Here is a 12532-nt window from a genome sequence, read left to right as displayed (position 1 = left end):
TATCACTGTCAATTGCCACAGCACTGCCTACCCATTGATGAGTTACTAACCCATTATAATATACCTGATGCTAGAGACAGCAAGCATATGTACAAAGTCTGTGTTTGGGTCACCATTATGAATCAACCCTGAATTTATTTTGCTACTGCCTCAGCCAAGTGACTGTTTGCTCAGAGAGACTAACAACAGTCTCGCAAAAGGTTTATGATTTTGTTTTTGCACTGGTCAACACAGAGTCATTGTTTAGAGTTGAACCAAGTTAAGTTCAATCACAGCAAGGAAGCCTTTTACCTACAAGTAATTAGGTGGCTAGACCCATTGTATTGTACCATTGTGATAGCTGCAAAGTTTCAAGATATTGGTGACATTGACATAAACAATCCTCGGAAAAATTGTATAATCTGAGATGGACATGGGCATAAATGGCTCACTGTTCCTCACATTGATTAAAATGCAATTAGTGCATTTTATTACTTCTATAAATCATTAATTACTGCTGCTGTTCCTGATGCACCAAAAATATTTTTTTGCAATTGTAATGATGGCAAAACTATCAGTGCTCACTGCTGTTACAACTGTGAAACTTCTGGTGTCCACTTCTGCAGTTAAACACAGATCCAGAAGTTGTTTGCAGTGATTTCCTTCTTCTCTACAGGGTGCATTGTCTTAGAAATCACTCGATTTGGCTTGATATTCCACTTTTCATGCCATTAGCCTCCCTGTAAAAATCTTTGAAAAAGTTACTTCTTGTTGAATTAAGTGTAAATGGGTTTGTAACAATGTACTAAATTACAAATACTCATGAAAAGCTTCTCTGGTCCTGAAAACCTAATTTTATATCTGTGGAATGTCAAATTTCTCCATTATGATTAAACAATTCTATAGATTTTTTAAAATATTTAAAAATATTTTATTTCTTTTTAAAGTTTATCTATGACATTTCATCTTCTACCTTAATCCTATCAGTATGCCCGAACTTTGATTTGGCTTTCTTTAAAATGATTAAAAAGTGAAAGACAATCAGTGCTTTTTACCTTCTGGTTTGCTGACTCTGAGAATTCTTCAATGTGATTGGCTACTTAGCCAGCTTGATGAGATCACTGTTCTAGGGCACCAGAAATCCCAGATAGCTGACACTTGAATGAAAATAAGGTTGGGAAAGATGAAACCCATACCAAAGGTCTTCTAATTCTTGATTAACTAATTTAGCATTTTCTGATTTCTTTTTTGTTCAGTCTGAGTTCAGTGATGGAATTGCGATGCTAGTAGCAAGCAATGACCGGGTTCAGACAGCAATCACTCAGATGGAAGAGACATGCAAAAATATTGAGGTAATTCTGATTTTTGTGAAGTTGTATCATAAATACAAACAACTAAAATGCAAATATGCCAGAAGTATTACAAAAATACATTTTTCAAATTTTCACCAAATGTATTCAGAAGTTAAACTCTTATTTTGTCCTGTTTTTGGGGCACCGTTCAGCTGTCCCTCAGAGACTTATTCTCAGGCCTCCTACAATGCTGCTCTGAAATATTGGAAAATGCAGAAGTTATCTCAGTATGAGTAGCTCGTCGATCCTCTTCTCATCTTTATGAGGGAAGAACAACCCTATTTCTGCTCAATATCTCCTGACAACATGAGATCAAGAGCTCAGCGTGTGGCCAATCAAACCTGCGTCCACCACACTATGGCATGTGTGCTGGTACTCCAATGTACTACATCCCCATATTTTCTGCATATGTCATAAAAAATAACTTTTTACCCCTGAATATTTTCACACTGATAGATGTAATACATTGATTCAATAGAAAGAAAGAAGATTTGGTCTCTGAAGCCATCCCCTGCAAATATTAGCAAGCAAGCCCTTAAGCCTTTGTATAAAATAAAGTATTTGCCCACTTAATAAAGTTATTAGCATGTTTGCAATAAAAATGTTAACACTTCTGTTAAAATTGCAGACAAAGGGTGAATATTCACACAACGTAATTCCAAGGTATTAAAAGCCAGGAGTCTTTTGTACATTGTTTTTTTGTTTGTGGATGCAAATAGTTAGAATTTGAAGAAGTGAGGCTTGTGAAAAGTAACTAGTGCCTCAATGTTCCAGGATAACAGTCGCAGACAAAAGGAACTGATGTGTGAAAAGTTTGATAACCTGTATGGGATGTTGGAGGAAAAGAAAAAGGATATGCTGCAACATATCACAGTGGAACAGGAAGAAAAGACACAACACCTTCGCTCATTGATGAGGAAATATGGAGAACATCTTGAGGGGGTATCCAAGACCATTGAGTCTGGATTGCAGTGTATGGAGGAGCCTGAAATAGCAATCTTCTTACAGGTACTGGCTTAATCAATGTGACTTAGGCAACAGTGCATATATGTAGGCATATCTCAAGAGTGATACTGTACATTTTTTTGGCACGAAGTGCTTAGTACCATCCCTCCATTTATTATTAGCGATAATAATTAAAATATTCTGGTATAATATTTTGTCAGATTTGGGGTTCTTACAAAAAGTAGTATTGCCATTTTAAATGTTTGTCTATTAGTCCTGAAGGCAACCTTGGAAATCCATAATAATGTAAGAAATGTAATAAAATACCTTCTGATCTAAAAAGGTAGGCAAGAGCACACATTGTTCATGTGTAGCAGACAAGCATTGGAGCACATAGAATTTGAGAAGTAGCTTAATATAAATGTTGACTTTAACATTTCTGTGGAGTTACAATCACATAATCATAAAATGGTTACAGCATAGAAAGAGACCACTCAGCCTGTTGTGCCCATGTCGGCCTCCTGCAAGAGGAACTCAGCTAGTCCCACACTCCTGTTCTTTCCCCATAGCCCTGCAAATGTTTTCTCTTCAGGTCCTTATCTAATTTATTTTGAAAGCGCAGTTCAATCTGTCTCCACCACATTCTCAGGCACTGCATTCCAGATCCTAACCACTTGCTGCATAAAAATGTTTTTCCTCATGTTGTTGTTGTTTCTTTTGCCTACCACCTTAAATGGCCATCCTCTTGTTCTCAACCTCAATGGAAACAGTTTCTCTCTATCTACTCTGTCTAGACCCCTCATGATTTTGAACATCTCCATCAAATATCCCCTCAGCTATCAGCCTATGTCCTCTTGAAGTCTATCACTATCCTCCTCACGGATCATTTGTGAATTTTGAAATTGTGCCCAGTGCATCCAAGTCTAGGTCATTAATATATATCAAGGAAAACAGTGGTCCTAAGTACTGATCCCCGGACCCATTGTATACCTTCCTTCAGTCCAAAAAAACAACACCGCGATTCTGTTTTTCTGTCACTCAGTCAACATTGCATCCATGCTGCAACTGGCCCTTTTATTCGAGGGACTTCAAATTTCATGCCAAGTCTATTATGTGGCACTTCATCAAACACCTACTGGAAGTTCATATAAACCAAATCAGCCTCATTACATTCATCAATCCTCTCTGTTACCTTATCAAAAAACTCAATTAAGTTAGTTAAACATGACTGCCCTTTGACAAAGATCAAGGCAAAATACTGTGGATGCTGGAAATCTGAAACAAAAACAAAAAATGCTGGAAAAGACTCAACAGGTCTGACAGCATCTGTGGAGAGAGAGGCAGAGTTAATGTTTTGAGTCCATGTGACTCTTCTTTGGAGCTAAAGAGAAGTAGAAATGTGGTGAAATATATACTGTTTAAGTTGGGTGGAACAGATGAAGCTTGACAGAAGGCCAGCGATAGGTGGAGGCAAAGGAGAGATTGCAAAAGATGTCATACACAAAAGGTCAAAGGGGTGTTAATGGTGGTGATACTGGCTAAAGGAGCTGCTACTGGTGACATTAAGAGTAGCAAGCAGAATGTGATAATAGCCGGACCAGGGTAAGCACTCTGGAAAGAACAACATGAGAAAGTGACAGATGGCCCTAGTGGGAGTGGAATGGGGAGAGGGGACAGTGGTGAGAAAAAAGATTGAAAATAAGCTAAAGCTGGGGATAAAACAATGAATAAAAATGGAAATAAATATTATTTATTAAAATATATTATTAATTATATTATTAATTATTAAATTATTTCCATTTTTATTCATTACTCAATTTGAAACATGGGGCAGCAATTTCTCCCCGTTGGGGGGTTGTGCGGGAGCGAGTGCGGGCGCAGGCGGGTGTGTTCCTGTCCCTGATTGGGGGCGCACCGCCATTTTACGTGGGCGGGCCAATTAAGGTTGGAAGGGGGGGTGATTCCCTGAGCCGGGAGTGCACTCTTTCATGCAAGTGTGCAAAGGGCACACAGATCTCCCTGAAGCAAAGTGCCAACTTAGGGAGATCAATGGAAGTTTTAAAAAGTTGTGGAAGTGTGGAAAAAAATTCCTGACATGTCCCTTCATGTGTCACTGTCACATGAGTTGGGGACATGTCAATTTCTTTTATTTCAACATTTCATAAACATTTAAAGCCCTCATGACACCTCACCCCACCTGTGGATGAGGTTTCATGTTTTTTCTAAAGGCCACCTCACCGCATCTCCTGCCCGCCATCCTTAAGGTTGGACGGGCAGGTCCTTTAATTAGCTCAATTATTTTTTAAAGGCCTTAAGTGGCCGTTGACAGTTCAGCGGTTGCGCAGCTGAGTCGGCTGTGCGCCTGCCGACCTGAAAATGTAAATGACGCGGGACAACATCGGGACACCCGCCTGACATCACCCCGTGTCATTGTATATGTCGGCGAATGGGCCCCGCCCCTCCGCTCACCGACTGGAAGATGCAGCCCATGATGTTAAGTGACTGCATTCCTGAACAGGGGGTGCAAAATTGTGAGAGGCTAGCCCAAGTTAAAGCTAGCCTGTACCACTTGAAGTCAACCTGCACTTTTTAAAGGAGAAGTGCATGTTGACTGGAGCAAATGCTGAAAACCATTCTAGTAGTGATTTTCCCATGAGAAACTGATAAGAACGGCACAACATTGAAGAGAGTGGGCTCCAAGGTTCTCCAAAGCAACAGTGGAGACGTCAGTGCAGGATACGAGGCGAGAGGTCCTCTATCCACAGGAATGCAGGTGGTCCTCCATACAGATACTGAGCTAAGCAGCCGTGCTGGTCAATACCAGCACTGTAGCCCCAAGAACCTGGTTGAGGTGCTGCAAAAGATTCAGTGACCGCACACAAATGGTAAAGGTCAGAGAATGTATCTTCCAATGCTATATCCCACCAATTGCACCACCACCCTCACACACTGCACAATGCACCACACACCCATCACTCGCCTACTAACATTTCTATCAATCATGACCCATACCTCACATTCATAGCTCCCCTCTCCCCTCACCCTCATACACTTATTACTACAAACCACACAGCCACCTCTCATAGCTTGTGCACAGTACAATCATGACATGCACCTCAGCCAAACACAGTGCACCACACTCACTGACCTTCCCTCTCTCTTGCAGGACAAAGTGGCACATAACCCACACAACCACAGCTGCATGTCTTCACCATAATGTTGGAGACAGTGCTCACCATCACTGGAACAGTCATTGCTGAGGTTTTTGTCAGTGGCACGGCCAAAACCATCGAAGGTGATGATATCCTCACACCTAATCCTGCTCCTCACATCTCACTGACCCCTCGCTCCAAAATCTCTTTTGCTTCACAGACTGCAACTGGTCGAAGCACGTTTCTCCCTCTCCCCTTATTGCAGATACCCGATGACTGTGACCTGATCAGGCAGTGGTACAGGAGTAAAATGAAGAAGAGGAAGATATTGATGATGAAGAAGCACCCTCATTTACTCTTACACTTGCAGCCACCAGCTTGGATACTAACACTGCAGATACTTTAGAGCTTAGCTTAGATCTGCACGTAGTAAGACATTGGATGAGAGGCCTGCAGCCACGAACAGGGGGAAAGGGTAGTGCAGGTGCCAACTCCATGGAGGGTGAGGTTGCAGACAAATTCTTCTGCAGAGGACTCAGATGAGGACTTCAGTGGACTGGTGAACAGAAAAGGCCTGATGGGTATGCACATAGAAATGTTTGGTGCATTGACAGGCCTGACAGAAGGCCTGCAGGCATTGTCAAGGACCACGGAGGAATCCAGCACTAACATAGCACATGGCGGTGTCCATCCTTTCCAGTATGGAATTGGTAACCAACATCATTACCATACTTGTGGACCCAACCAAGATGAGTGACTGATGGCCAATGTATCAGTTTGTACTGCAACACAAGAAGCCACCCAAAGTCTGAGTGCCACAGTGGAAGTTCACACAGCTCTTGCATTGTTGCGGTACCAGCAATGGCCATTGCTCCTGCTGGTGCTGCTGGGTCTGAAAAGCTGTCAGCCCTCCAATAAGCTGGCAGCTCTTTGGGGGTGGGACATCATACCTTAAATGGATGGGAGGCCTGATGCCAGGCAGTTAATTTTCAGCTGCACATAAAATCAGGTCAGGGCTCCCATAACTGGCTGAGGCAGGGTTGCCCTCAACTTTCTGGTTTGTCGACAGGGCCACCACTGCCCCATAAGATGCAGGCCCTCCAGTGCCCTTGCTGTTGCTGGTCAGACCTACAGCTCAGGCTGCTGTTGCTCTTACCGAGCTGGAGCAGCCTAAAGCTAGGCCCTCAAGGCCCAGAGCTATGTGGGATCATCCTGCAAGGCCACCTTGGACTCCCCCATTAAACGTCAGCAGTTTTCCACCAGCCATCCTGCTCTAAATGAGGTATCACTGTGTAGGAGCACAGGGATAGGCAAAGGCACATGGAAAACAGGGACTAACAGAATTCACAAGGGTAATTTAGCTAACTTTTGTATGGAATATTAGATGATTTGATTGTTCAAGTTGGTTTGGAATGTTTGTTCTGAGCTGGATTTCATTTCAGCATTGTGGTCAAGAGGACACTGTGATGGTCAATAACTGGGAACGATAAGGCATGACACTGTTGGTGAATTGGGAATTAGGATTGCGTTCACTATAGTCGGATGAAGCGATCATGGACTCATGACTGGAAAGGAGCCTTGTTGGTTGCCTCCTCTCTCTCTCCTCCTCCTCCTTTTTCCTCCTTCTCTTCCTCAGCTGCTTGAAATGTACCTGGTGCCCTCACAATGCCAAGGTTGTGAAGGATGTAGCAGACCATGATACATACTCTGTAGAGTACTGCAATTCTCCTCCACAGTGGTTGAGACAGCAGAAGGTTTCCTTAAGCACCCCAATGTTCTGCCCTCATTATATACATATTGCCCACTTGTACAAGGATTGCACGCCACAGTCATGAGCCAGGTGGGTTAGTGGTTGGTCTTTGATGCTCAGTAGCCACCCTCTGGTTTCTTGACATGGCTCAAATGCTGATAATCTTTTAAATCTTTTAAATCTCAAACGCTGATGGTGCAGTGGACCACCACAGAATAAAGGCACCATGACTGCTGCCAGGGTACAAGGCATTGACCTGCATGATACACTGAGCATGGTCACACACCAGCTGCACATCATGGGAGTTGAACCCTTTGTGGCTGTGATACATCTCTAAATTTCCATGCCTGTAAAGCAAAGTGTATGCAGTCAATGGCACTTCACATCATGGGAAAGGTTGCGGTCCTCACAAAGCCATGTGCTCATGTCTCCTGCTTCTCGCTAGAAAGAGAGAATGCAAAATGTTCCCATCTCTTTGCATACAAAGAGTCAGTGACCTTCCTCATACAGCAGTGGACGACAAACTGCAAGCTGTTGGAGATTTCTCCTGCTCCAACCTGGGAAGAGCCTGATGTAAGAAGCTAAAGGTCATGATCGCTTTTACAGCCACTAACAATATTGCCCTCATCCTGCTCTGAGGCGGCAGCTCAGCCTACAACAGGCAGCAGATTTCAGTGACAATCTCCTTAGTGAAATGGAGATGGCTACACTGTTTCTTACTCAGCATGTGATAGGAAAAATACCTCTTGAAGAGCCTGGGTAGATATGGCCACCTGCTAACAGCCCTTCTCCCCCCTCCTCCTCCTCCCTCTTCCAGCAACTTATCCTCCTCTATGTTACCTTTGGTCATCCTCCCTGTCATGCTGCAGGCCAAAGTGGATGGAAACAATAGCACCCATGGCTGGAAACAAGGGGAATGCGCTGAATCCTTGAAATGAGAGCCAAAGCCTTCACCAAGTGCCATACCATCCCCCCGTAGACTTCAGCAACTTTAAGTCGCAGTAAAAACCTCACCGCAATTCTACTAACTCAGCAACAGCCAGTAGAAATCAATCACCAACTAAAATATTTGATGATCCATTTAGATAATACTAGCAGATGGGTCCTTCCTGCTGCTGAACACAGGTTGAGCTGCATAAGACTAAAGGAATGTGTAGCTAGAGTTAATATAGTGATTAAATTAAGAGAAGAAAAATGTGAAAATGAAAAGCAAAAGAAAGGAATGCCAGCAGAGGAAGGAGGGAGAAATAACAGTGAAGCAGGAAATGGAAAGCAAGTAAAGAATGGTAGAGAGAGAGTGCTGGATTTTCTTGTGGCACCAAATGGGTCTCCTGTGCCCATACTTGCCAGCATAAAGACCACCTCAGCAATCTTCCGGGAGGAGATCTCACAATAGGCTACCTCTGAGTTTGCCGGGTGGTCTCTTCAAGCTGCTGGCCCAATCAGGGCTGGCAAGGATAGAGTGTACCATATTTCTACAATCTCTGCTCCATCTCACTGTTGTGTTAAAGATCCAGAGGCCTTGCCACTGCTGTCCCCATAACCTGTTGCAGTCTTTGTGTGTTCAGGTCACCAAATCCTCTGCCCCCTCCCAGCGATGATGCAGGAACACTCCCTGCCAAATCCTCTTCCACCCCCACAAGGATACAGGAACATTCCCTGTCAAATCCTCTGCATGCCCCCCACCCCCACAGCGAGGATGTAGTAACACTCCCTGTCAAATCCAGGAACTCACCACAACACCTCCAAACACACTCCATAGTACTTCCAGAGACTTTGCAATAGCAGAAGTTATTCTTATTTACTTTACCTATAAATTGGGTCCCAGGCCCTTTAAATAACATTAGTGCTGGGCCTCTCTTGCGGTTGAATGGATTTTCTTTAATGAATGACAAGCAAATGTTTGCATGGACCTGGTTGTTTCAAATTCGCAAATAGAGCATCAAATCAGTCAATAGGGCTGAGTGACATTATGATGGCGCTAGTTCTGAGTCTTCTGGTGGGGATGCCCATGCAAGTACCTTCCCATCATGGGGTGCCACATTGGCCACAGTCTAAAGTATTCCTGCAGGACCTCATCCCAGTGGTTAGACCGTACTCTAGTCTCCATATTCTGGGGATGCCTGAAATGGGCTGAAACCTTTCAGGGGTGGGAATCCCACCAATAAACCAAAGGCTCAGTCCATACCCTATGGTAATGTACAACAAAGAAATACATAGGCTGGAATTTTCTGGCCCCATTAGCATCAAGCATCATGATGGGCTGAGGGGGGACAATATGGCAAGAAGGCCAAAAATCGGTTTCACGCCATTGTGAAATCAGTTTGCGATCATCGGCTCCGCCCGTCAATGTTGGGCCGTGTTTCCCACCGCCGCATGTCGGGAACCTCATTTTAATACACTTGCGTCTAATTATAAGGTCCACTCACCAGAATCATCACCCACACTGGATCATCAGGGCACATTGGAGTGATTGCACGCTGACTTGTTTCACAATCGGAAGTAAGCGGCATGCACCTGGCGAGCTGCACTTTGCTTGGAACTTTGAAGTTTGTTTGCCTATCTTGCTTTGGGCAGCACTCACTGTCATCAGCGCCAGGCTTCACAGACAGAACCGCATCACTTTTAAGGGGGATTCAGGGGCAGGTCTCTACCTACCAGATCGGTTGTAAGGCAGGGGTGGCTTTTCAATGGCTGCAGGGCTAGGGCTTGCTTGGGGAAGGGGGAGAAGTGGTCTCAGGCAAGGGAAGAGGCTGTAGGGTAAGGCTGTGCTGGGGAAGGGGTGTATCCCAGGTTGTGTATATGTGGAGGCACATGTTGATCTGTGCAAGTGGCCTCAAGATGGTGAGGGCTGAGGAGGCAGTCTCCAGAGGAGATGAGGCCAGATGGAGATGTGAGGGTGTGTGTGAGAGAATGAGTGGTGATGTCCCTTGAGCTGGCAGTAAGTGAGATGCCAGTGAATGTGTGATGGCCTTGTGAGTGTGTGAGATTAGAGTGATGAGATGTTTGCCTTACCCTGGCAGCACAGATGAGATCATTCACTTGTTTTCTGCACTGGATGGCCTACCTCTTGTGTGCAGCGTTGACATTGATCACCTCTGCCACTGCCTCCCAAGCCGGAGTAGTGAGACTGAAGGGCCTCCTGCAGTTGGAGCAGGGGTTCAGGACATCGCAGAGGGCCTCCACGATGTCCAGAAGGTGCCCCAGGAATGCATCACTGAATTGGAGGCTGCACTCTTCTTGGTTTTTGGGCCATGTATTCACTGGAGCTCTCCTGGGCTGTAAGCACTGAGAAGTGTGCAAGCAGCTCCAGATAAATATAGCACCCTGTGTGAGGAAGAGGCAAGGTAATGGCATGGTGGGCAAATCGGAAACCACTTGCCAGCAAGAGTGTTTTCTGTGGCTGCATAATTAATGAGGTGGGAATGGGACGATACGGTGCGACAACCCACCACTGCGGCCAGCAGGAAAAGTGACTTTTGTCCTGCTGCTACTGCACTTTGAGCAAACCTGGGACGATCCTGTCATAATCTTAACACGAAGAATGTTTCCTCTTGCCTGCTGATTTTACTTTTCTCTTTATCCTTAGATTGTGGGTGATACTGGTAAACTCACATTTGTTGCCTGTCCCTCATTGCCTAACAAAAATTGTTGGGCCCCCAGTGCTGACTGTGGCCCTGTGATGATGCTTTGTAGGGAGTGCCAAGATTTTGACTCAGTGGCAGGTGAAGGGAATGCAGTATGTATCCAAGTTAGGGTGGCGTGTAGAGAACTTAAAGGTGCTGGTGTTGCCATGGTGCAGCTGCTTTTGTCCTTTTTGGTAGCTGAGAACACAAAGGGCAGTGAGGTGCAGGTTGAAAACTTTTCTAACGGATGATGACTTTTTGGCCAATCATATTTGATGCTTTGCTCCAAAAATATTGTATAGGAATATAAATGATCTTTTCTTCAGTTCTGTTCTCCTCCATCTTGTTTGCCATATTCTTCTCTGTTAAGTTGTCATTGCTCAAGGTGAGGCATCACGATGCTCCAGCCATTGTGGTGTGAGGCTAGGTTTATGTCGATGTTGATGTTGAGGGCTGTTGAGGCTGGGTCGTTAAGTATATTCAAGGCTGAGTTAGACAGATTTTTAATCAGTAAAAGAATCAAGGGTTATGGGGAAAAGGCAGGAAAGTGGAGTTGAGGATCATCAGATCAGCCATGATCTCACCTAATGGTGGAGCAACTTGATGGGCCAAATGGCCTACTTCTGCTCCCACATCTTATGGTCTTATGAACCTGTTACCTGTCAAGTTTGTATGCTTTACAAACAGGCAGTTTCAGGTTTGAAATGATGCTATGGGACACAGGATACTAGAAGCTTAAGGTTGGATTCAGTTAAATTCCTCTTCCATTATTTTAGCAGAGGTTCAGTGCCACCAGTAAAACAGCAGAGAAGGAACTTCTGATAAACGTTAATTGGTCACCCTCTCATATTTCACAGCATCATTGCAAGCCTATTCTTCTTGATGAGTTAAATGTTTGTTTTGAAGGGGTATTTTGAATATTTAACAAAAATATATTTTCTTTTACAGAATGCAAAACCTCTTATTAAAAAGTAAGTACGCAGCTGCACAGGGCTGATATTTAACAATTTTCTTATAAAATTTGGATTGTTATGTTTAAACCTACTTTCAATGCAGTTATACAATTACTATATGACTTTTCTTAGGATTTCTGAAGCATCAAAAATATCACACATGGAGAAAATAGAACACGGCTTTGAGAATATGGATCACTTTTCAACGGAATTTAAGAAGGAAGAAAGGCTTCTCAGGATGATTGACTTCCAGAAATGTGAGGAAATGTTCCATAACAAAGTTAGATCATTTACTTCTCATGGTAAACAATAGACAGCCTAAGTGTATTTTGTGCTCATTAAGATGTTGGTGCCAGAAAATGATCAGAAAACTAATTAGTCAATACTCGTTTTGTTACAACCAGAATGGGGGGAGTGCATAGTTTGACTAGACCACTACTCCAGAGGTCACACCATTATTTTAAAAGTTTGATTCACTCACCAAAATGGCCAATTATTTAACTTCGCTACTGTGACAAATAATAAAAGAGATTTTAACCAGGTTTCTTTCAATAAGCAACAAATATATTAGTTTATCATAAAACCAGTATTGTCAAATAGGAAGGCAAAGCATATTACATACGGTATGAAAAATGAAAGAATAGTAATTATGCTTTCGAGATACACTAAGTCAAACATGCATGCACGCACAAGCACACACACACACACACACACACACACACACGCACTCTCACCAAAATAAGAGGAATTCTGCCAAAGGTTAAAAGTCGATGGT

The 12532-nt window shown here is 43.6% G+C and overlaps 1 protein-coding gene across 2 annotated transcripts in view; it reads left to right on the top strand.

The window, feature by feature from the left end:
• The window catches only part of trim55a (tripartite motif containing 55a), a 104132-nt gene that overhangs the window by 53756 nt on the left and 37844 nt on the right, over positions 1 to 12532 (top strand). For both annotated transcript variants that reach the window (XM_041190476.1, XM_041190475.1), the window contains exons 4-7: positions 1236 to 1331; positions 2106 to 2339; positions 11753 to 11775; positions 11890 to 12014. In XM_041190476.1, the coding sequence (XP_041046410.1) occupies positions 1236 to 1331; positions 2106 to 2339; positions 11753 to 11775; positions 11890 to 12014 (478 nt within the window). The remainder of the gene's footprint in view (positions 1 to 1235; positions 1332 to 2105; positions 2340 to 11752; positions 11776 to 11889; positions 12015 to 12532) is intronic.

Source organism: Carcharodon carcharias, chromosome 6 (genome assembly GCF_017639515.1).
Source record: "Carcharodon carcharias isolate sCarCar2 chromosome 6, sCarCar2.pri, whole genome shotgun sequence".
Taxonomy (NCBI): Eukaryota; Metazoa; Chordata; class Chondrichthyes; order Lamniformes; family Lamnidae; genus Carcharodon; species Carcharodon carcharias.
Note: the sequence above shows the minus strand (reverse complement) of the source record. Positions and strands in the feature narration are given on the sequence as shown.